Source organism: Camelus ferus, chromosome 35 (assembly GCF_009834535.1).
Source record: "Camelus ferus isolate YT-003-E chromosome 35, BCGSAC_Cfer_1.0, whole genome shotgun sequence".
NCBI classification, from domain to species: domain Eukaryota; kingdom Metazoa; phylum Chordata; class Mammalia; order Artiodactyla; family Camelidae; genus Camelus; species Camelus ferus.
Window position 1 is genome coordinate 20,039,318 of NC_045730.1, and position 23,817 is coordinate 20,063,134.

The following is a 23,817-nucleotide window of genomic DNA, read 5'->3' on the forward strand; positions in this document are numbered from 1 at the left end:
AGAAGGAACCCTTTTTCCCTCAAGGTTAAGCTCCAGTGCCGTTGGGAACAAGCAACACTATTGGGAAGTTGGATTTGCACTGCCTTTGAGAGACAGTTGAGCAATGTACCCACAATGCTGTCTGGACAGTCTCAGGGAAGGCACGTCCTCTTGGTCCCAGCAGAGGACACTCCTGGTCTCTGCCACCGTCACCTGGGTGTTCAAACCTGTCCTGAGCTACAGGGCCAGGTCGCTAAATGGAGGAGCCTTGCTCCTTGTGAGACTCATCGAAACATCCCCATGTGAGCTAAGCATCTCCCTTCACTTGCTGGCCCCCTCCTCTTTCCTCTGGTTATGTGAACAGTACCATCATTTTCTTGGACCATTCTTTCCACACTGCTCAAACACGGTCTGATTGATTACTTTAGGTGAGGAGCTTTCGTAGCAGAAACTGCAGGCAACCCCCCAACATCCACTTGTGTCTTCTCACAATGATAGGATTTTCATCTGGCTGCCCAGGATCGAAACTTGACCTCCTGCATCCCTTGTCTCTGGGTGTGGCCACACTCTTTTGATCTCTGGTCAAAGTGCTGCGAGGGAGATTCTTAGGTGTGACTCCTAGGTCATTTCCTGAAAAGGAAGGAGTATGTGCTCCTTCCACCCCTGCCTCCATCCTGCTGCTAGACCATGGCAGGGTGGAACAAGCCAGTTTGGAGAATGACCACAAGGAAACACCACAGAGGTGGCAGAGCGACTGGAAAGGGAGAACCTGGTCTTAGCCCTGAGAGGCTGCCGCACCAGCCCCAGGCTGTCACACGTGGACGATTACAGGAGAGAGAAATTGACATCTACCTAAGTCCTGACTCTCTGGGGTCTCTGTTAGAACATCTGAAATTTCTCCTGAGGAATACAGCCACCAGAGAGACCTCAGCCCTTAGTCTTCTTGCAGGATCAGCCTCCAATTTGAAGGCAGAATTTGGATGCGACAATGGTGGCAGTGAGGGCAGCTTCCATGGAAAGTCCTACCAGTTAGTTGGAAGTACAGAGCTCAGCATCTCCATGCATTTCCCTCCTGCTCTGGCTTCTGGAGTCACCCAGACACCGCATCCTGCCTGTTCTGATGTCAGGGGTCTCTTGCCTTACCTGAGCCTCCCTGTCTGCACTTCCTTGGGGCTCAGGGAGCTGGATGACTTTAGGGGCTTCCTAGAAACTTTCTCGGCCTTTCTTCCATCTTTACTCCTATCTTTTCATTTTTTTTTAATTTATTGAAGTATAGTCAGTTACAATGTGTCAATGTCTGGTGCAGAGCATAATGTTTCAGTTACACATATACATTCATATATCTTTTCTATACTTTGACACCAGATTACTATTTTTAAAATATTTACTTCAGTATCTTGATTTCCCCCACGTAGATTCCGCGATGACCCCGTGTGACTGATGACCTCATCCCTGTCTCCCCTTCAAGTGCACTTTCCCCGCCTCCTGGGTTGGTCACATGTCCTCAGAAACCCGCTGGTTTCATTTTCACCTCATGTCTTTGCCCATAGTGCCCCTGACAGTGATGTCTTTGCTGTTTTCTTTCCCAAATCAGCCCAGCCCCCTAAGCAAGAAGGCCAAGGCCATCCCTGCCCATTCTGACCTCTGCTCTGAGTCCCACGCTGCCTGCCGCTGGTCATTTCACTATTCTTGGTATGATGTGTCTCTAATTCCAATAGCTCGTAGAGTCATTGGAATTTTGGAGTTTGTTCGTGGCTCAGATGTGGTTTTGGCCAGCTAGAATATAAATTCAGACAGTCCTAGTCAGATCCCCATTTGGCAGTGTCTCCCCTGTCTAGTTGTTGCTTTGATCATATTAGAATCAAACTCAAAAACCAAACTCCACGTGGGAGGGGTGCGATCAGGGGCTGCGGCACTTAGAACTTTCCCGCTGCAGTGCATTTGACAGACGCAAGACCCTTGGAAGTAAATCACAGCCCTCACTTCCTGTTTGGAATTTTGGGGTGAACAGTGAGGTGATAGCCCATCGAACATAAAGGGAGAAGCGTCTCTTCTGAGTCAAATCAGTGGGTCACATTGCGTCTCCAGCCTCCCTCCTCATGTCAGAAACAGTCTATTCTGTCATAAGAAGCAGGACGGGAAGGGTTCCCTGGGCGTCGTTGGATGATTCCTATTTTTAAGGCTGGATTTCCTTTTCTAGAAGAGCCTACATCATCTCAAAGACAACCTCTCATTCCGAACACAATGGCCAGCATCCAGTGGGAGAATAACAAATGTTTCCTGGCTGCCTGATAATTGCATGGCTCGCCTTCACTTTAGCTGTGGAAGGCGGATCTCAGAGAAGAAGCCACCCACACACTCCCCATTGCCCTGTCACATCACTGCCTGAAGCTTTCCTCCCATTTCGAGCTCGCCTGGTTTCCATTTCCTACCTGATTTCTGCCTCTACTGCTTTATTTATGCGCTTGTGACTCTAGCTACCATATGGAGAGCAAGCTACCTTGGTGCCCTAAAAAATGAAGAAGGGTTTCTAGTGTGCTGCGGTTTTTATTTCTTTTTTTTTGCAGGAGGCAGCAGACCTCAAAGGTGTGGTCTGGCACTGAAGGTGAGGGTGGAGATAACAGACACTCAGATGCCTTGGGCAGTTGGAAATTCCCGTAGCCTGGCAAGATTTAAGTGACATGGAAGAATTTGTTTTTTGTTTTTTCTAAAAAGAACTTAGCTCTCCTGGTGCTTTTGCATTCACTGTATTGACAGTAGCAGGTGCTCGCTTTGAAGCTTAGAAGTAATACGATGGTTAAGTGTGAGTCGTAATGTCAATCATTTTTGTCTAGCTTCTGTATTTTATTTTATTTATTTTATTTTATTTTATTTATTTATTTTATTTATTTATTTATTTTATTTTATTTTATTTTATTTTATTTATTTATTTTATTTATTTATTATTTTATTTTATTTTATTTTATTTTATTTTATTTTATTTTTTCAGTTGAGGGAACTTCTAAGCCAGTGAAAATGTTTGGTAGATAAGTGAGGGCACCGGGCAGATAGATGGAGGAGAGAGGGGGATGGTCCGGAAGATGGCGTTCTGCCCGCCTCCAGCATAAAGGGGCTTTACGTCTAAATGATGCCAGCAAGAAACTGATTAGAACCTGACAGCCACTGCGCGGTAGCAGAAATCACTTAACTGGACATGACCCAAGATTCATTGTATTATAATTAACATCACGGTTTAGGGCACCGCCCGCCATGGGTTTTTCTGTATACACCAGGGGTAAGGACATGTGCAGAAGGGAGCATGACTAAGCATTCCAGGGACAAGAGCTCTCAGTCAATCAGAAGACCGCCTCTAACCAAGGGTGTAAGAGGAAGTGGAGACAAAACCCGCCGCTCTCCCTCCCTCAGGTCGGCCACCCTCCCGCTCTTGGAGGTGTACTTTTCTTTCCCTAAATAAATCCTTACAAATCTTTTGCTGCACAACACACTCTGTCTCCCATCTGTAATCTTGTCTTTTGGGTAGGACAAGGACTTTTTCCTTTTTTGGGGGGGGTAACAGAAAGAATGTCCTTGCTCTACTGATTATCTGACTGAGCTGAGGCCCAAGCGGCATGGGCTGGGGTGTGATTTGGAGCAGGTGGGGGAGTGGAGGGCAGTGCAGTGTCCCCCCGGCCCTGGCCATCTCCTTGAGGGCTGGGAGCAGCCAGGCTGGCTCTGGAAGCCCCTGACTGGTGCGAGTGCTAGCAGGGCTGTCACCATGATTTAAAGCCCTGAGAAGACGAATTAGCAGGAGGTAGGTGGAGGGTGGATGTTGTCACTCTCACCCTGAAAGGACTCCATCAATCAGGGACGGCGCAGCCCCTGCAAACGCCCTCCCAGCCGGTTTCCAGAGGCCCTCCTGTCCACTCTGCCCTCACGAGTGGAAGGAGGTGATTCCTCACGCGGGGCGAGCACTGCCCCAGCCGCCTGCCCTCCTGCAGCTCCCAGAGAGACCGGCGGTGGCCCGCCTCCTGACAGCGGGGCTTAGAGTCTTTGCCCCAGCATGGAGTTCAGCTTCTGGTCTGGGAGGATGTGCCTTTCATGGGGCGGTAATGAGGCAGTTTGATGAAACAGTTCTGTCACGTTGGAGGAACACAATGGCACCCTCTGAACAGGGACAGGTTGGTTTGTTCCTTCTCCTCTGTGCTTTGTTCGCAGCATGTCCCTGGCACATCCGTGCTCCAGCCTGCTGCCAAAGCTCTGCTCGGCCCTTGTGTAATCCTGGGGACACTGTCTGAAGGTTGGCCCGGGGTCCCTCCCCCGAAGGCAGACGAGAGGAGGGCTAAAACCTGGCTGGGATCCCTGGATGTTTTCAGTTTTAGGGTTTAAATTCATTTCTGGCCCCAGCTTCCAGCCTCCACCCAGTTCATCTACTCTCTGGCCACTCAGGGGCAAGATCTGGGGCTCAAGCTGCCTTCAGGGGCCCCCTAAAAGCAAAAGAACCCTGTCACTGAGGCCAGGGGCCAGGTGATGACTCCTCTTTATTTCCTTCCGCTGCATGCTCCAGCAGGTTTGTAGTTTATGAAAGAGGCAGGAGTCACAGCGAGGTCAGCTGTGGTGAGCTTTGTCCCCTGAACTCATTTACCTTTCCTGTTAGGCAAGTAGGTACAACTTCATCGCTTAGCAGGAATCAAGGTGGGAAATAAGACCTTGCAGGGACTTGTGGGATCTGAGGACTAAGATTCAGGTGTCTCTGCACTTGGTGTACAAACCCAACAGAGAATTTGCTGTAGGATAGCCCCCTGCACCTGGGGCCCTCCGCTCAGCCCACAGGACGGTGGGGGGGCGGGGGAAGGCAGCACCTCCCGGTGCATGGGCAGAAAGTCCCCTTCTGGGAGGGCCGTGGGGGGCATCCTCTGCTGTGGCCAGACAGGTGCCACCCTGACTGTGGGGCTGACAAATGCTTTGTTGGCACATTGGTTTTGGTTACTAGGGGAATAACAACAGAAAGGAGCAGCAGACAGACAAGCACCTGCTGTTTCTGGGGGGACTGTCACCGCACACCCAGGGTGGGAACACCATCACCGCACACCCAGAGGCAGATGTCCCCTAAGCAGACACTCTGCCTCCATGGCCCTTGCTGGCTGTAGCTCTCCTTGCTCTGCCACTTGGGCAGTGAGACCTTGCACAAGTCACTTTATACCTCTGTGCCCCACCTCCCACATCTGCTAAATTAATTAATAACACCATCACATCATCATCACTGTGAAGATTAAGTGAGAAGTAAAGGCAGAGCTCTAGAACGGTACACAGAAACAGTTCAAGTCATCTTTGTAAACATCTCCTGCATATCCATGTGTGGTTTTTACAGTTGTTTTTAGTCAAGGATCAAATCTCATCTCTGGTCTTTGTGTTTGGAATCTGGACGGTGGGAACACAGTCTACCGGTCTTTGAGGCTTTTCAATCTGGAAGGTCATTTGCGCTTTAGGAACAAGTCTCGTGCGGCTATGGGCCTCTCCCCTCTTGTGTCTGCAGGATGAAACATTCCTAGCCCAGCCCATTCTCCGTATAGCGGCCTCGTCTTTGTGGAGCATCCTCACTGTGTCCACATGTCCTGCCCGCGGTCAACGTGCTCTCGGAAGAGCCAGCAGGGGGAGCTAAGCGGCCACTTCCCAGCTCCAAGCCAGGGCTGTGCCAGCAGCCAGAGTCCCAGGGCACCTGAGATCCCTCCGGGGGAGGACGGAGCACCCCCTGGCATGGAGATCCACCGTGCACTTGTGCACACAGACGTTTAGGAAGCAGAAAGCTGTGCACTGTCCCTGTGGTGAGACTTCTTTCATAGCTCTACTTCCTTGGGCCAGTGGCCCCTCCTCCCTCAGCACGGGGAGGCTGCCCTGGGGGTTGTCGCAGAGTCACTGTGTGGCTGGGAGAGATCTCAGCCAAGGAGGCCTGTAGGAAATGCATTTCTCACAGCACCTAATGAAGGGACAGCTGGGCCAGGGCACCATCTTCCAGAGTACAGCAGTGAGGGTGTCAAAGGCAGACACCTCCCAAAAGCCGATGCCTGGGAACGGCCTCTCGCCTCTGTTCGGGGGCCTGGCCCTCAGGAGCAAGGCCCTGGACCTGCCCTGGTGGACAGGACAGCAGCTTGCTGACCTCTGCCTCTAATGGGCCACCGTCTCCACACATAGTCACCTCCTCTGCCTACAGCCGAGCTTGTGAAAAGCCAGGCTCTTTTCCATACCTTCGAAAAGTTCAAAGGAACCCATATCCTTGGGAGAGCTGGCAGCCGAGGCACGTGGATCTGATGGTCCTGAGGACTTGAGGGGCCCCTGACCTGTATGGCCAGTGTCAGTGTCCCTTGCTCTAGGGGAGGGCAGGCCCCACCCTACCAAGCCCAGATCTGTCTGGTTTTATGAGATCAGGCTGTGCCCTTTGACCCCACACTGTGTCTCGCAGCAGAAGCCCTCCTGGCCACGGAGGCCACGAGGCAGATGTCAAGACCACCCCAGAGCACGCGTGTGATAAGACCCAGCAAATCCACCATGGTGAGTTGGCTGGCCCTGCTCGGGCAGATGCTGCCTCGCCGGCTCGGAGCCCAGCTCACTTCTGCTCTTGCTGGGGCCCCTGGACCCCACGTCTGATGGGGAGGCGGAGCACAGGCGAGCCTCCTCACGGCAGGCACAGGTGTGTTCAGGTTGGGAGCAGGACTCACAGGCTCTTGGAATGTTTTGCTTACAGACATCTTCCACTCCACCCGAGGCTTCAGGCCAGTGGAGACTTTCTAGGGGACAATAAAAGTGCTCTGTGCCCTCTGTTCCAGTTGGTGGCACTTACGTAGTGCTCAAGAAATGCTTGTTGAACAGATGAATAAACTTCACTTAAAGAACAAAGGGAACCTGGTTTGGTTACTTATGGGTACCTAGAAACAGGGCAGGGCAAGAGTGGGAGGGGAAAACTTGCTTGTAACACCTTTTCCTTCCCTTAGTGACCTCTGCTCTCCTCTCCTGCCTGTCAGACCAACGGTAGTGAATAAGGTACCCTCATGATGCCTGACATGCACAGTGGAAGGCGGGCGGCACCTCCTCCTCTTCTGGAAGCCTGTCTTCTGCCCCTCAACCCTCTGTCTTGATCCTTCAGGGGTCAAAGTGTTCCATGATGGCTCAGTTTGTCACAGATCCAGGACCAGACCCTCAGAGTTCTCCTTTTGTCTGGTGTTTGACCGAGTGACCCTGCAGCCAATGGGCAAGTATGTAGCATCGTGTCCACATCATTCATGGCATCATTCTTGGGCTGGAAGGTCTGCCTGTTGCTTCACATCTCCAACATCTGGACCATTCAGAATGGAGGTGAGGATTGAATGCTTCCTTATCCCAAACACACACTCACACACACAGACTCACACACACACACACACACACACACACACACAAACATTCACATACACATATACATACTTCCCCTCCCCACCCTGATGACCCCACATCCTCCCACTGGTTGGAGGGTTGGGCTTATAAGAGAAGACATGAACTTTTCATCTGTACTTTTTCATAACAATCATTCTGTAGGATTTTTCAACATATGTCTGATGGAAGTTGCTCTAAATTTTACCGGTAACAGTTTAATGCTAGGAAAGTAACCTCTGAAACATGGTCATTTACTGCCTCTTTAAAGAGTTTGAGGCAGAGAGCATTCTTGAAGTCTTTTTTATGTTCTTAATTGCTTCTCAAACTTGGCTCCCAAATCCCCTTACAGTAGCCATTGCCCAGCCCCACCTGGGTTATGAGTATCATTGCTGAGTTCTCCATCAGTGAGGTTTGAATTCAGGTTGGCTGGTACCCTTTCTGATTGTGATCCACTTGGGGCAGTGAGTCATCCTTCTGACTCCCTGTGATGGGGAGCTGGGGAGGCTGGCTGATCCTCTGGACCAGCCTCCATCCTTCAGAGACAGACAGTGGCTCTTGCAAGCCTGCAGACTGGCTTTGACTCCTAGCTCTGTCCCTAATGAGTGCTGGAAGCTTGAAATTACCGTGATGCTCTGCCCTTTGGTTCTCTTGCGACTTGAGGACAGGAGTACCTGTCTTTGAGGGCTCTTGTGAAGAGCAAATGAAATATTTTAGTAAAACATCTGACACTGGTTTTATCACCTGTGGTTGTGACGCAGTGATGAAATAAATCTAGTGGGTTGTGACCAGCATTAAGAAAATAAGTAGAATAGATATTAAGTATGAGGTTTCTCTTTGCTGATGAAAATTCTAAAATTCTAAAAATTCCAAAATTAGGTCATGGTGACGGCTACGCAACCCTGGGACTATACTAAAAACCACTGAGTTGTACACTTTAAGTGGGTGAATTGTGTGCTACATAAATCATATCTCAATAGAACTATAAACAAAAAAGATTAGCGAGCCCCACAAAAACCATCAAGCTGTGTGTCTGAGACTTATGCACTTTATTATGTGGTGTTAGGTCTCAATTAAAAATAAAAATAAAAAAAATAGGTGGGTGGGGATATAGCTCAGTGGTAGAGTGTGTCCTTAGCAAGCCCAAGGTCCTGGGTTCAATTCCCAGTACCTCCATTAAAACCAAAAAAAATTTAAAAATTTTTAAAAAAAGGAAAAAATACACATGAAAATTATTTTAAAAAACAGACTAGAAAACAACCAAGTGGGGGAGGGGTATAGCGCAAATGTAGAGCACTTGCTTAGCATATACAAGGTCCTGGATTCAATCCCCAGTACCTCCTCTAAAAATAAATAACTAAACCTAATTACCCCCCTAAAAACAAACAAACAAACAAACAAAAACAGCCAAGCACCCCACCTGTAGTATGAGCAAGCAATGTTTTTTTAATGTATTTCATATAGATATTTTAAATTGAAATATAGTCAGCTACAATGTGTCAATTTCTGTGTACAACTCAATGTCCCAGTCATAAGAGCAAGACTGTTTTTATGAAATATTTGTGTAAGTATGTGTGTGTGTGTGCATGGGTGTGCGCTGGGCTATGGTGAAATGTGGGTCATTGCATAAAATGTTTAAAGCCAACGGCCTGCATGTGCCCAGTCCGAGCTGGCATTTAACATGGTTATTTATGCCCGCCCTTTTCTTTCTAGAAACAAGACCAGGCCCATGTTTAGTCACTGACCTTAGAGCGCTGGCCTGTTTGTGACACAGAGAGGGGACATTCTGAGAACCCCAGCCCCTCTGAATGTTTTCATTACGTTTTACTTTATAGAAAACATCGAGCTGCCCCAGTTTTAATTAGTTCAGTGTCACAGTCAGTAAGGAGTAGGCGTAGAGCTATAGTTTGAACTGGGGCTCTTTCTCTCCAGTCTGTGCTCTTAACCATTATGTGATACAGCCCCCCCGGAAGGCCACTGAGATACTTTAAAATAAGTGGTTCTTTTTTTTTTTTAATTGCAAGGCAATAAAGTGGAATGTTATAGCCATAAAACTGGAACAAAAATAGTCATTCAAATGGATCAAGTAGAAATCTTAGAAATTAAATTTATAGCTTTAAGGAAGAAAACACATCATTTTAAGAGCAAATAGTGCAATTGTCACAGCTGAATACAGAATTAGTCAACTGCATGGTAACATTGAGAAAATCCTCCAGAATGCTACTCAGAAATTGAAAGAGATGAGAAATATAAAAAGGAAGTTAAGAAACGGAAGCCAGAATGTGACGCTCAACATTGTCTACTGGGAGCTCCAAGAAAGAGTAGAGACAATTGAGAAAAGAGGCAATGTGCAAATTAGAATGGCTGAGAATCTCTAACATTGAAGAAAGACATGGAATCTCATTTTGAAAAGTCCTTGCTCCCAAGCAAAATTAAAAAGAAAGCCACAGGATGCCCTTTGTATGGAAAAATGGAGGATCATCCTAAAGGCTCCAACAGAGACTGCTCACAATAGAGCAGCCACGCTGACAGGGTTTGCATCAGCACCAATAGATGCCGGAGAATGGTAACATAAATGTCTTCAAAGTGCTCAGTACAAAAGACTGTGAACTAACATTTTGCAGCCAGCCTGACTTTTTTTTTTTTTTTAAGAAATACAAGGATTTGTACAATATACTCCGACAGATCCTTGCTGAAAGAACTACAGAAAAAGAGAGAGAGAGAGAGGAATGAAAAAGAAAAAGTGTGAGATGAAAAGCAACAGTAGACAAAAATCAGTGTGACATGAGAATAAACTTCCATAAATAATGACTATAAAATATTCAAAAAGGAACAATAACTTACTGTTTTTTTTTCTTTTAGCTGGAAAATAATAATATGAGAGAAGGAGGTATTGTATTGAAACTAAGTCTTTTGTTTTATTTGTGGGGAGGAGAGAAATACTGAGTAATGTTTAGAATGTTAAAATACATTGAACATGTATATTAAAAATCCATTGCTGTCCATTAAAATAACATAATGTATATCTATTAAATGAATAAAGTGTAATAGGAAGGAAGGAAGAGAAAGAAAGAAAGAAAGAAAGAAAGAAAGAAAGAAAGAAAGAAAGAAAGAAAGAAAGAAAGAAAGAAAAGAAAGGGAGGGAGGGAGGGAGGGAGGAAGGAAGAAAGGAAGGAAGGAAGGAAGGAAGGGAGAAACTCAATGTCTCAAATAGAAGATTGAAAAAGGGGGGAAATATTAACACAAACTAGATTGTAAAAATACATCCAAATATATTATTGAACACAACAAATAGAAAAAAAAAAGCAGCTGTACTTATCAATTATTAAGGGACATAAAACTGTTGTGCTACAAGTTTTCTCCCAGTTTGTCAGTTTTCTTTTGATTTCAGTTTTGGGATTTTTTTTTGTCATGACTTTTTTTAAATAATGTAGTCAAATTTACCAATCTTTTCCTTTATTGTCTTTGGATTTTCAGTAATAGTTGGAAAGCCTTTCTCCACACTGAAGTTAAGGAAGAACCCACCCATGTTTTCTATTAGTATTCAGGGTTTCATTTTGTACTTTTGGATATTTAATCCATTTGAAGGATCGATATTGAATCCATATCCTTGAATATAAGGTATAGAGCGAATTTTATCTTTTTTTCCAAATGGCAAATGAACTGTCTGGCACCGTTTATTATGTCTATTTTGGTCCCAGTGTTTTGAGATATCTTTATTATATACCAAATTTTCATACGTACATAGGTGTATTTCTGAGCTATTTTGTTATGCTGATATAATTATTTATTCATATGTCCATACTACACTATTTATACAGGCTCTGTAGTTATGTTTAATGTCCTAGTGTTCGTGCATGTTAATTTTTTTCTAGTTTGAACTTTAGGATCAAATTGGCTAACTCCATAAAAAATGCTTGTTGGAATTTTTATGAGGATTGTGTTAAATTTAGAAATTAATTTAGGAAAAACTGACATCATTATAATGTTGAGTCATCCTAGTCAAGGAGAAGGATGTCTTTTCATTTGATTGAGTTAACTTTTATGTCTGCTGGAAATATTTTAGAATTTTCCTTGCATTAGTTTTATACATTTCTTGTTATGTTTGTTCCTAAGTATTTAATTTCTTTGCTTCAGTTGTAAGTGTATTTCCTCTGTAACATTTTATCCTCTAATCAATTTCTTGTTAGTTGTCGATTATGATAACTTACTGAATTTTTTTGTCATTTGAGTTAGTTCTATTATTGATTCTCTAGGATATTGAGACTTAATATCAGGTCTTCCACAAAAAGAGTTTTTTTTTTTTCCTTTCTCTACTAATTCTTATGGCTAGAGTTGATTTCTCTTAATTACATTATCTAATACTTTCAGTACAATATTGAGAAGGGCATCCTTTTGACTTATTTCTGATTTTAGTGGAAATTATCTATTTGTAGTTAATTAGATCTGTATTTTCTTTCTGGGGAAAATGCCTTTATTAAAATATATTTATATTTACATAAAAATAAACATATAAAATATATAAACGCATATATATTCTTGTTAAGGAAATATGTTATCCCTCAGTTTTTATTTTTATATTTTTTAACATTTTTTATTGATTTATAATCATTTTACAATGTTGTGTCAAATTCCAGTGTAAAGCACAATTTTTCAGTCATTCATGGACATACGTATATTCATTGTCACCCCTCAGTTTTTATTGAGTGTTAAATTTTGCAAAAACATTTTCAGCATCTATGGAGGTAATCATATGAATTTTGCAATTTGAATTTATTAGTATGATATATGATGTTAATGGGTTTACTAATATTGGACCCACCTTGCATTACTGGAATAAATTCCACTTAGGTATTGTATTACTGTCTTATGTTGATTTTGTTCCTTAGTATTTTATCTAGTATTTTTGTATTTCTATTCTTAAGTGACATGTGTCTATAATTTTCTTTTTTGCACTTTTTTAAATCACATTTAGATGTTAATGTTAACCATACCTCATATTAAAAAATCAGAGTTTTGTTCCATTTTTAATGTACTGGACAACTTATAGAGCATTGGGGCTGTCTACGTTTGATGATTTGGTTAAATGCCCCTGTGAAATAATTTGACCCATATAGTTAGTAACATATGCTACATTCTTCTATGAAAATAGGACTATTTAACTAACTTAGGGTCCATTTTAATAATCAATGTTTGTATTGAAAATTATCCACTTTATCTCAGTTTTTAAGTTTATTTTTATGAAAAAAGTCTCAAATTTTTTTTCTTTCATTGACTCTTTCCTCCTTGTCAATTCTTAATGTATTTATTTGTGATTTCTCCCCTTTTCTTGATTAATTTTGCTAGTTATTTGTCTTTTTTGTTCATTTTTTTTAAATCAGGAATTTGTTTACAAATTAGGCTTACTATTTTTCTCTCACCACTTCATTCTTCTGCTTTTATCTCTATTATTTCATTTTTGATCTTTTTTCCTTTATTGTTCCTTTTTGTAGTTTTCTGAGCTGAGTATTTAATTAATTATTTTTACTTTTTCATTTTACTCATTAAAAATATATAGTGTTGTGATTTTTTTCTGATCACTACATTAAATATATCTCATAGTCATTAGAATAAAGTAGTGTTTTCATATTCATTACGTTTTAGACATTCTGTCATTTCAATTTGTATTTCTCCTTTTCATTTAGAAGTGTTTTAATATAAAGTTTTAAAATTTCTAGGCAGAAAGGCCTTCTTATTTTTGTCGGTCACTTCTAATTTTATTTCCTTATGTTCACAGACTGTTGAAATATGTCTTTTTATTTACTAGAACTTATTAATTTTCTCTGCAAACTATTACTTGCTAATTTTTTGTGAATATTCCATAGGCATTTGAGAGGAAGGTATACTTTCCATCATCAGGGTAGAGAGTTTGATGTATATCCATAAAAACTACCTTATGTTTTTGTGGTTTTGTACTTTCATCTCCATATTTGTTTTTTAACCTTTCTCTTGTACTAGGAGAAGTGTATTAGTCTCTGATTATTAGTGTCTTTCTGTCTGTCAGAAAGGTGGTTGCCATGTTATTTGGTGCAAAAATATTTATAATTTTAATATTTCAATTATGAATTGTGGCTTTTAAGCCTTAAAAGTATTTTTCTTTGTCATGTTTAATACTTTTTGACTTGAATTCTTTGTCTTAGATCAGAATTACTTCTCTTACTTTCTTGTTGTTTTCATATATCCATTATACCCTTGTCCTTCTCTTTATTTTTAACCTTTCTGAATAACTTTGTTTTCAGTGTGTTCCTAGTAGATAGAATATAGTTGGGTCTTAGTTTGTAAGCTTCATGGAAACTTTTTACACCTATACATATTCTTGATGACTTATATGTTTGAAAACTCGGTCATAATATTATATGATTGTGTGTATTGTGCGATATGTCCTATTTTTTGCTTTCCACAAAATGTGTAACTTTTCCTTTTTAATCTATAATTTTTCTTTAATGTTGGTATTTGGGAGGGTTTGTAGTATTGTCCTTATAGTTACCTTTGTGCATACACTGCTCTTAGAGCCTTTTGTCTCTTGTTTCTTATTTAACTTGTTGCTGTTTTGTTTATCAGAGTTTATTTATCCTCTTCAACTCTAACCTTTTGCCTTTACAATAATCAATGATCTAATTCTACTTTTCTTTTCTTTCTCCCTTCTCCCATCTTTTGTTTCATTATTTATATAAAGAATTCTTGTACATTAATACTGAAAAGCCAAACAGCAAAATAATTAGGTGGTTTAAAAAAATGAGAATATACAACTAATGGAAGAAAAGATTTCCAATGACCAATACAAATATGAATAGAAACTTAAATTCACCAGCAATCAGAAAGGTACCAATCAAAATTATATATATATATGTCTTTTTGGTCTGGCAGTGGCAAAAATTAAAGCCTGGCCAATGTATTTTGGGGAAAATGAGACAAAAACAATGCCATCATACATTTCTGTTGGTGGGGGGGGTCTAAATTGGTCTGACCACTTTATAATTTTGTAGTATTATGTCTCATGACTGAGCAATTATACTTTGTAAAGTAGGTTATAGAGAAACTGCCCCAGAAGACAAATACAGAAATATTAATTGAAGTACTTTTGCCAGAAGTAAAAAATTGGGAATGACCTAAATATTTATCAGTTGGTCTATATGAAAATGCAATTATATATGCATATAATAAATTCTCTCCAGCAATGGAAAAACATATACTAGAGTGTATCTCCATATTTAGTTTTTAAAAGGTAACTAAAAGGAGTGGTAACTAGAGTGCAGAGGTAGAGTGTAGGCTCCATACTTGCAGTGTTAATATTGATGCTTTTTAACCCTCAACAAGTTCATCTTTATTTAGAAGATCACAGTGTCCCCTCATTTTAAAAATAATAATGATTATAACACTTATCTCAGGGTTTTACTGTGAGAATTAAATATGTAAATATATTAAAAGTTTTTTTTTGAAGATCCTGGTTCATAGAAAATGTTCTATAACTGTTAGCTATCACTGTAATTTAAAACCAAAAGCTTAAAAATACATAATTTTGAATAAAAACTAAGATGAATGTTATATTACCACATGAATATCAAAACATGTGAATAATTACTATATACTTTTTATGAATCCAATGTATGTAAAGGTATTAAAAAGTGACTTGGAAGAAAACCACATACCAAAGTATAAATAGGGATTGTGTGTACTGAAAATGGGGAAAACATGGAAATGGGAATGTCATTTAAAAGGATTTTAGTTCTATCTATTGCTGATTAATTAAAAGAGGGAAAAAAGAAAAGCCAGAAAGCAAATATCACAGTTTGTGAACAGCGTATACTTCTGGGTGGTAGAACTAGAAATTGAATTTGTACATAACTTTAAAAATTTATCAGAAAGAAAGAAAGAAATCAAGGAACATATAAGGTGTGCTCCTTGCTGGCCTGAAGGTGGAACTCTGCAGCATTGAGGGAGATGAATGAGTGAGTGGATGGGATTCCTGATGCCTGTTCACCACCTACCACACATCCCAGAAGTCTCCAGATTGGAGGTTCTCCTGGTGCCATCACTGGTCGTAAAATTCAACTCAATAAATGTGTTGTTAATCATAGCTTAAAAAATCAATGCATGATTTAGCTAAGAAAATGAATTAGAAATGAATCAGAGCAGTTGTGTTGGGGGAGAGAGTGTGGAGAGAGCCGTGTGGGTAGGAGAACTTTTATTCTGGTGATAACGTTCAGTTGCTCCCACTGCTCCCATCCTCACAGCTAATTCCTGCCTCCCCTACTATCTAGCATCTGGGAGTCTGAACCTCCGTGGCATCCTGTGAGGCAGACCACACCTATTTGGGGTGTTCTCTAAATTCTTTCCCTTGTTTCTTTAGTTACCACTCCTTTTAGTTCCCTTTTAACGTCTCATAAAGAGACGGAAACCACTCAGAACATGATGGCCTATTTCCCTTTCTCTATGCTATTACAGCTTCATACATTTTTCATACATTTACTGTCATTTTGAGGGATGTTCAAAGGGAAAGAGGAAAAAAATGTTCTATTTACTTTAAAAAGAACTTCACACTTATTTTATATGAGGGTGATGATTAATTTTATGTGTCAAGTTGACTGGACAACCAGGCATCCAGATATTTGGTCAAACGTTATTCTGGGTGTGTATCTGAGAGTATTTCTAGATGAGATTAACATTTGAATCAGAAGACTGAGTAAACCTGTTTGCCTTCCCCAATGTGGGTGAGCCTCATTCAATTGGTTGAAAGCCTGAATAGAACAAAAAGTCAGAGGAAGGGACAATGCATCCTTCCTTCCTGCCTGTCTTCACTGGGACATGGGGCTACTCCTGCCTTCAGACTCAGACTTCGACTCAGACTGGGACTTAAACCTTTGCTTCCGCTTCTCAGGCCTCTGGACTAGGACCACATGCCATTGGCTTTCCTGGGTCTTCAGCTTGCTGACTGCAGATCTTGTGACTTCTCAGCCTCCGTAATCACGTGAGCCAATTCCTTATGACAAATCTCTGTAGATTTCTCTGTATAACCTTAATACAATGAGCAGCCTCTTTTATATGCTCTCTGGTTATCCCACCCTTAGGAAGTTTTTTAAACAAATATATGTTGGATTAGTATTTATTTCTACTGCAGTTTGCTTTTTCTTTCTTTTTTTTTTCTTCTCACATTTTGAGTTCTAGTCTATCTTTTAGTATGACTGAGATAATTTTGATTTTTTGAAGAGTCCACTCATCACATAAACTCTTCTGAGACAGTCAGAAACCTGCTTTGCACTTCAGCCCTGGCCAAGGCATCACTCTCCAATATCTCACATTAATTTCTTTTTCCCATATTATTCTGTACTCAAGACCCTTTGGGTTTCATATAGTAATTTAGGCTCCTGCTCCAAGGAGTCTCCTCTGCTCATTTTATACACATTCCCACTATAAGACTCAGTGGTCAACAATGGTGTTCATATCTCCATGAATACTGAGTATTCTGTCACTCAGATTAATTGATTTGCTGGTGTTTATGTAGCCAGTAAATGGCAGAACTTGGACAGTTGCATTTAGTTCAAGCAATATTTGTAAACGTCTATGTGCCTGATGTTTACAACGCTCCTGGGGTAGAGGTAAATCCAATATAGCTCCTTACTTAAAAAAATGTGTGTTATAGAGCTATGGCTTTCAAACCTTTTTGATTATGATTTATCATTAGAAATACAGTTTATCTAATGACCTTGTTCACACATACATATGGATAATTAAAGCAAAAATTTGAGAAAACTGTTTAACTTTCTTCATGCAATGTAATTGGATATTTGCCTATTCTGGTCTATTTATTTAACTTAAAGCACCAGGTCATAATATGCTATATTGACTTTATAGGTCCTGAGCAACCATTAAAACAGTTTAAAAAAATAATTTCAGATACTAGGGAACATAATGAGAATCATTTTTAAATCCAAATTGAGAACCTTTCTTACAGATTATGTGATGGTACTTATTTTTAGCTTGGACTCATTGCCTACACCTTAGGCATTTGCATTTACATATTAATTTATCAGCCTCTTAGATACTGACTGGATGAAACACAAATAAGGTAAATTTTGATGGAAATAATCCTTGAATGATAAGAGGAAGGAAAGTGTTGGAGCGGAAGGGATGACAAACCTAGCCAAGGATGGTTGGGTTCATGGGGGTGGTGGTCCAGAGAATTACCTAAACTAGTCATTAAAGTAAAGAATAATCTGAAGACCGCTAACAGAATTAGGGGAGCTTGGAGGGTGGATCAAATCTAGTGGATAGAATCATAGAAAGTATTTTGTTTCTTCCATCACTCAGCTCAGGGGTTATTTCCTCCAAAAGAAAAGAAAAAAAAGAAAAAGCTTTTCTTGTGGCCCTTGAAGGCTCACAGCATCCTGGGCTTGCCTCCATCGATCCCTTATATCATATTGATATGATGTTTTGGGGTCTTGAGAGCAGGGAGTGGCTTCTTCTTTGAATCCTAGCATCCAGCTGAGTGCCTGGCACATTGCAGGGCTCACGTATGTGTCCCCTGGACATCCCTAAATCTGTTTCCTCCACTGAAAAACAAAGCCAGGCTGCCTGCTCTGCAAGGGCCCTTGCGGTCCTAACGGTCTGTGACTTCGACAGATCTGAAGCAGCCCAGGGCACTCTGCTTCATAACAAAACCCCACATTTTCGCTGTGGTTGGCTCAAGATTATGAGTTAAGACAAGAATGACCTGTGCCTGCTTTACGCCTGCCCCTGCCCTGGCAGAATAAGCCACCCATGCGCTGGCTGATAAGAACACTTGAGAGCCTAATGCAGCAGCGCCCGCAGCAGAGCGGAGATTCCAGCCTCCACCTCCCACATGACTGCTGCTGCTCTCCAGCCTGCAGCTTCCTCCACGGCTCTGGATTGGCCCACAGAGCGACCGAGGGTGGGAGGGAGCCTCTGTATAATCCTCAGAGAAAAAGGCAGTCCCAGATAGTTTTGAAGTTTTCAGAGAATTTGCTCTGCTGATAAGAATTTGTGCTCAAAGCTGAGGAGCTAAACCACCTGCCAAAATGTGCAAAGGACTTGCAGCCTTGCCCCACTCGTGCCTGGAAAGGTGAGAAAAAGTTGTTTTGGCTTACCAGATGGAGGAATAGAGGATCTTTGCTTAGGGGAGGATACCCCAAGGCAGTACAAGGTCACTGGAGTTTGTGGTGAGACTGGTGAACAGGTGCTCAGTGGTAGACTGGAGATTGTCTCCTCTTTGCTGACAACAAAGAGGTTTTGAAAGATCTGAGCTAGGAGACGAATACAATGTGAGATGCACCATACATCATTGAATGCGTCATTTCCTCTGAGGAGATGCTATTTTATAGGTGCTTGTTCCGAGTCAGAGCTGTATGGTTAAGAACAACACCAAATTGCTGGGATTTGAATTTTGGCTCCACTATTACTCTTTGCGTGGTATGGGGCAATTTATTCTGTATCTCAGTTTTCTTATCTGTAGAATGGATCTACTGAGAGTATCTATCTCACTAGCTGGTTATGAGGATTGAATGAATTACTGTATGTGAAAAGCCCAGAACACTGTCTGGCACATGTTAGAACTATATAAATGTTAACCTTTATTAATGTCCATGGTGCAGAAGAGGACAGCCCAGGTTTGCAATGAGGCGGAGAGGATTTCTCATTGTTCTTTGTATCTTGATCTCATCAGATAGAAGTAGCTGGACTGCTAGACAGAAGATAGCCCTTGAGAGATAGAGGTTATTTATTAGCTAACATTATTTCTCAGACACGGGGGAACACCTTTGAGGCTCTGTGGCTGTCCTTGGACTAGACAATATTCTGGAGGGAATCCTAAGTATATACTCCAAGTAAACAGAACAAGAACAAATATCTGACTTGTTAGAAAATGTAACCCAACAACCCTACCTGATGCAGAGAGGTAGGGATATTTATCATCTTCCTGTTTCTTAAGAATGACTCTGATAAATTTTGTTTGATTCAACATTATTTAAAGGAAATTCAGGTGATCTTTGTACAGTCTAACTTCACTCCTAAAGCCATGGGTGATGTTTGCCTCAGAAGATTGTTTTGTTCAGTAGATCTGTTCTCCTGTCTCTTACAAGCTCAGGTTTTCATTTTGATGACTTTGACCCTAGAAATAATCTGAAAAAGATTTTTAGAGAGATATAGCAAAGGAATTTGTCTCTAACAATACTGTCTGGTGACTGGAAATAAAGCCTGCTCTCACTTCCTGCTGTCAAAAGCACAGATTATTTTTACAAGATGCATGCAAGATAAAGTAGTAGGACTTAAGTAATGGGAGTGAGATTGTAACCAGACAGATGATACTGGCCATTGGACCAACCTTGGGGAGGAAGGCAGGTTTCAGTGCTGAATACAATTTATTGCTATCAGCCTGTGCCTCCCTCCAAAGGAAGCCTGAGAAATGAAGCGAACATAGGGAGATGAAAGGAACTTCCTTGAACATGACACAATACATAATTCATTCTTTTTCCATTTTTGCAACTCTGAGAATTGCAGAATTGATTTTTATAACAATTTTGATGCATGCCTTTAGCTCCCTTATTGTTTGAAATTATGTACTTTCATGTAATGAATAAACCTCACCTCATTAATTGTTGAACGATTGAGTCTAGAATGATTGTAACATCAGTCTATCAGTCATTTTGTGATCCTGTGGCATTTCATGGTTAATCAATAAATGTTTGTTGAAAGTTTGGCGTTGTTACTAATGTTGTCCTATGTGTTCTTGTAAACATGCATAATGTCTGCTGAGACACATGGATGGAACATTTCTTTCATTGATTGCTATTACTGTTTTATATCTAATTCTCTACCAACATTGATATTAAATCACTTTACAAATTTTTTAATGCACAGTAAATTCTTCTGCTCCAGGGTGTTCACAAGGAATATTATAGAGTGGCCAAAGAGCAAGCTTATTGCCTTAACCCTTTAATTTACTAACATATGGTAGAATCCTGCAATAACTGAGTTATTCATGATTTTTCACTGTTTCACGTAGAGTCATATTTCCAATTACAACACTGGCTGAAATGAGTGTTTTGGAGAAATGGAATTGTGGAGCTGGGGAGCTGTTAGCACACACTCATGGAAAGAACCTAATATTGTCTATTCTAAGGGAAAAATGATACTTGGATGCATCCTTCCGAATCTACCTTCCTTGGCTCTACTCATAATGGGAAACGAACTAGTTAAGGAGTAAGGGGCAGACGTAGTTTTGTCATTATCTAATTTGTGTTCATGAGCAAGTTATTTCACTTTCCTGAGATTTTATTTTCATATTTGGTAAGCAGAAGTTGGATTAGGTATTCGCTAACATCCTAATTATAACATAGTTTAAATAAAGTGAGATGCACTTGGTTTTAGTGTCTAGCAAGAGACGCCATTTTCCCTAAATTTTAAAAATTTTCCTAATTTATTTCTCTCTAAAAGTTTGGGAATTAATTAATGAAAAATCATCAAGAATTCAACCCTGTCTTGAAATCATGGCTGTGGCAGAAGCAACCTACTCTGTAATTCTAATACAGACTTACAAGAAAGCAACACTTAACTTCACGCAAAGGGAGCTTTAGAAAATAGTTCTTTCTTAATGTTTAAGGAAACATTAAGCCAGAATCAACTTTGATGTACTTGTAGAAACTTTTTTCTTTCTTTATTTGGATTTTAAAGATTATTGCTCATTACAACTCAAAGTTGACCTCACATATTTATATATTTTTAAAGAGACCAATAATCCAAACAGTAAATGGCCACCACTCCACAATTTTCACCCTCTGGCATATTGAAACTTAGGCTCTGTGGGTGGGAATCTTAGAGAGTCAATGGAAAGAGAAAGAGTTGAATTAATTGAAAATCTTACTTTTTGCCAATGATTTTCAACTTTGAATTTTAGGCTTCTCTTAAAAAATTGTTTTATTTTGAATCTCTTAACTTTCTCTGAGCAGGTTCAATTTTTAAGCTAAATAACATAGCTCTTTGGAAGAAGATGGAAGCATTCTGAAATAAAACATGTTATTATTATGATTCCCTAAAAATTGTCACCATTATGTAAAGCAACCAGTGTGATGATGATTATTTTTGTCCATAGACTAGTCCTGACACCAAGTTTACAGTCTCTACTGAACTAAAAAGTGGAGTAAAGGAGGAATGAAGGCAATTCCTGACAAAGATTTTTCCCTGAGCTGTTGGTCAAGTGTCACAAACGCTTTACTTCTATACGTGTCCGACATACATCTGATTTCTGTTTAACATTATGAAGGCTGCCGGGGGTGGAATGTGTTTAATCCACGGTTCACTCAGGGGCTTTGGGCCATCTCAAGTGTGTGGCAACACTGGGAGTTTCAGGAGCTATAGAATAAATGGGGAAGGTGGTGTTTTGTTATTTATGATTATTTTGCTAAACATTCAACTTCCCCCCATCTTCTCTAATATATATGAGTCTAAGTGTGGACAATTTAGGGTAGAAAGGCACCTAATAACCAGGGCCACTAATCAACTCATCCCCCAAGGTTGTTAAACACTCAGAAGCACCAAACAGAGCAGGTCAAAGCTGCAGAGTCCACAGGATTAAGTAAATACAGCTTTCTCCCAAAGGCATGAGCACATCCTTAGGCCAATTATAGAGAAAAGATAAGCACCTAGTGAACTAAAGACTGCAGTAATGAACTCAAATGAATGACAAATGAGTCAGGATGGACACAGAATCACTGAAGAAGCCTAAAGAGGCAGTGGCAGAGCCTCCAGGAGGGTTTGGGAATCATGCTTTCTGGAACAAGTGTGAATCTGAAGCTTGCTACTGCTGATAGGAGTCTTGTGACATAACTGCAACTATTTCAGTGAAACTCTGTAATCTTAAGAAAGTGAGTAAACTATGGAACAAAACGAGGAGCGGTGTCACTAAGGAAAACTTTGTTTCAATTTTTACTGATGAATCAATTTCCATTGTTTCTCTGGATTGCCTTTCAAACCTCCAAGCTTGTTTTAGGCATAAGGATAAAAGACCTTTCAGGGAAATTTCAGTTCAGGTAGGGAGATAAATGGGAGAAAGGTAGCCCTCTGTGTTGAGATTTCCTTTGGAAGAATAAATGCACCGAGTATTAAGAAGCACAGAAGTGGGGGCAGCTGGGCTGGAGGCTCACAGAGCTTTCGGTAGTCAGGGAAGACTGCAAGAAGTCACAGGGGATGACACATAAGGTTTATGAGCTAAGCCTGAATGGACCAAAGAGTGGGTCGGGTCTAAATAGGAAAAGGAGAGAGAAGGCAGGCATACCAAGCCAAGGGGCAAGTCTGCACGTGCAAAGACACGGAGATGAGACGGCCCAGGGAGTCTGGCTGATGTTCTGACATCTTCGTGCAATCCGTATTCTCTCTCCCATGCAAGCAGGCGAGGAGGGAACTTTGAATTTCCAATCACAGTTAACCTCCTGTGCAGCATGTCCTGGATATTGTTTCCTTGGAACTTGTCCAGTTCCAGTGCCCCTCTGTTCCTGGCTCTAAAAATTGAAAAGATTTGTTCATGAAAAAGATTTTCCCCCTTATGCCTAAATAATTCAATTACTAAAAAGACAATCTGTACTTGGCATGTAGTAGGCACTTAAGACAATCTGTCCTTGACACATTGTAGGCACTTAATTAGTGTTTTGTCAAAAGAATGCGCAAATAAATGTATAGCAAGTAAGAGACAGACCTGCTTCCAGGCTGACCTGGTGCTTTCTCTGCTTCCAAAAGGACTGGGAAATAGCTGAGTTTTTTTATGAGGCTACAAAGGGATAGAGTGTATGTTGCTAAATAATGAGGGATTCCTACTGGGGGAGAGTGGGAGTGGGGTTAGGAGAGGAAGAAAGGTGGAGAACCTCCAGCATCTCTATAGTTTCATCAGGAAAACTTTGTTAAAGAGGTGAGTCTCTTTTTGCTTCTAATGATAGCCTTTAGCTATTGGCACACCTCATGAAATTGTGTGGCTTCAGCTATTTCTCATGCAGTTTACTGCCACAGTTCCTGTAATGAATTATTTTTTGTATTCTAACTATTGCCTTTTTCTATTCTTTTTTGTTTGTTTTGTTAATTTAGTTCTCTCTTACCTCAGGGGCATAAGTTCCTTGAGGGCAGGAAGGAAAGGTGAAGCTGGAACACAGACACGCCTGACCTTGGGGATGTGGTGACCTTGACCGCCTTCACACTTTGTCACATATTTCTCACAGTGGCCCATGCATGCCCTTCTGAATGCTGCCCATCCTTTGACTTAACAATGAAAAGAGTTTTCTTCCTTGGGGCTAGAATAAGAGTGAATCAAGGTTTCTAGGACTTCACATAACCAATTTTTATCTGCCAGCTGAGTAGATTCTGGAGTGCTGACCACTCTTGAAGTCACATGAAGACTGCCTCTGACTGCATGAATCCATT

At 41.0% G+C, this 23,817-nt stretch overlaps 1 protein-coding gene and 1 non-coding gene across 2 annotated transcripts in view; both read left to right on the plus strand.

Annotated features, from left to right (window-relative positions):
* Window positions 1-23,817, plus strand: part of LOC102513435 — a 55,220-nt gene that overhangs the window by 27,208 nt on the left and 4,195 nt on the right. Inside the window, exon 8 of the transcript XR_004317354.1 lies at window positions 16,277-16,366. This is a non-coding gene — a transcript (T-cell activation inhibitor, mitochondrial). The remainder of the gene's footprint in view (window positions 1-16,276; window positions 16,367-23,817) is intronic.
* Window positions 18,346-23,817, plus strand: part of LOC102513674 (regulator of G protein signaling 5) — a 38,023-nt gene continuing 32,551 nt past the window's right edge. Inside the window, 1 exon segment of the mRNA XM_032473680.1 lies at window positions 18,346-18,478. Within this exon segment, the coding sequence (XP_032329571.1) occupies window positions 18,435-18,478 (44 nt within the window). The 5' untranslated portion in view covers window positions 18,346-18,434.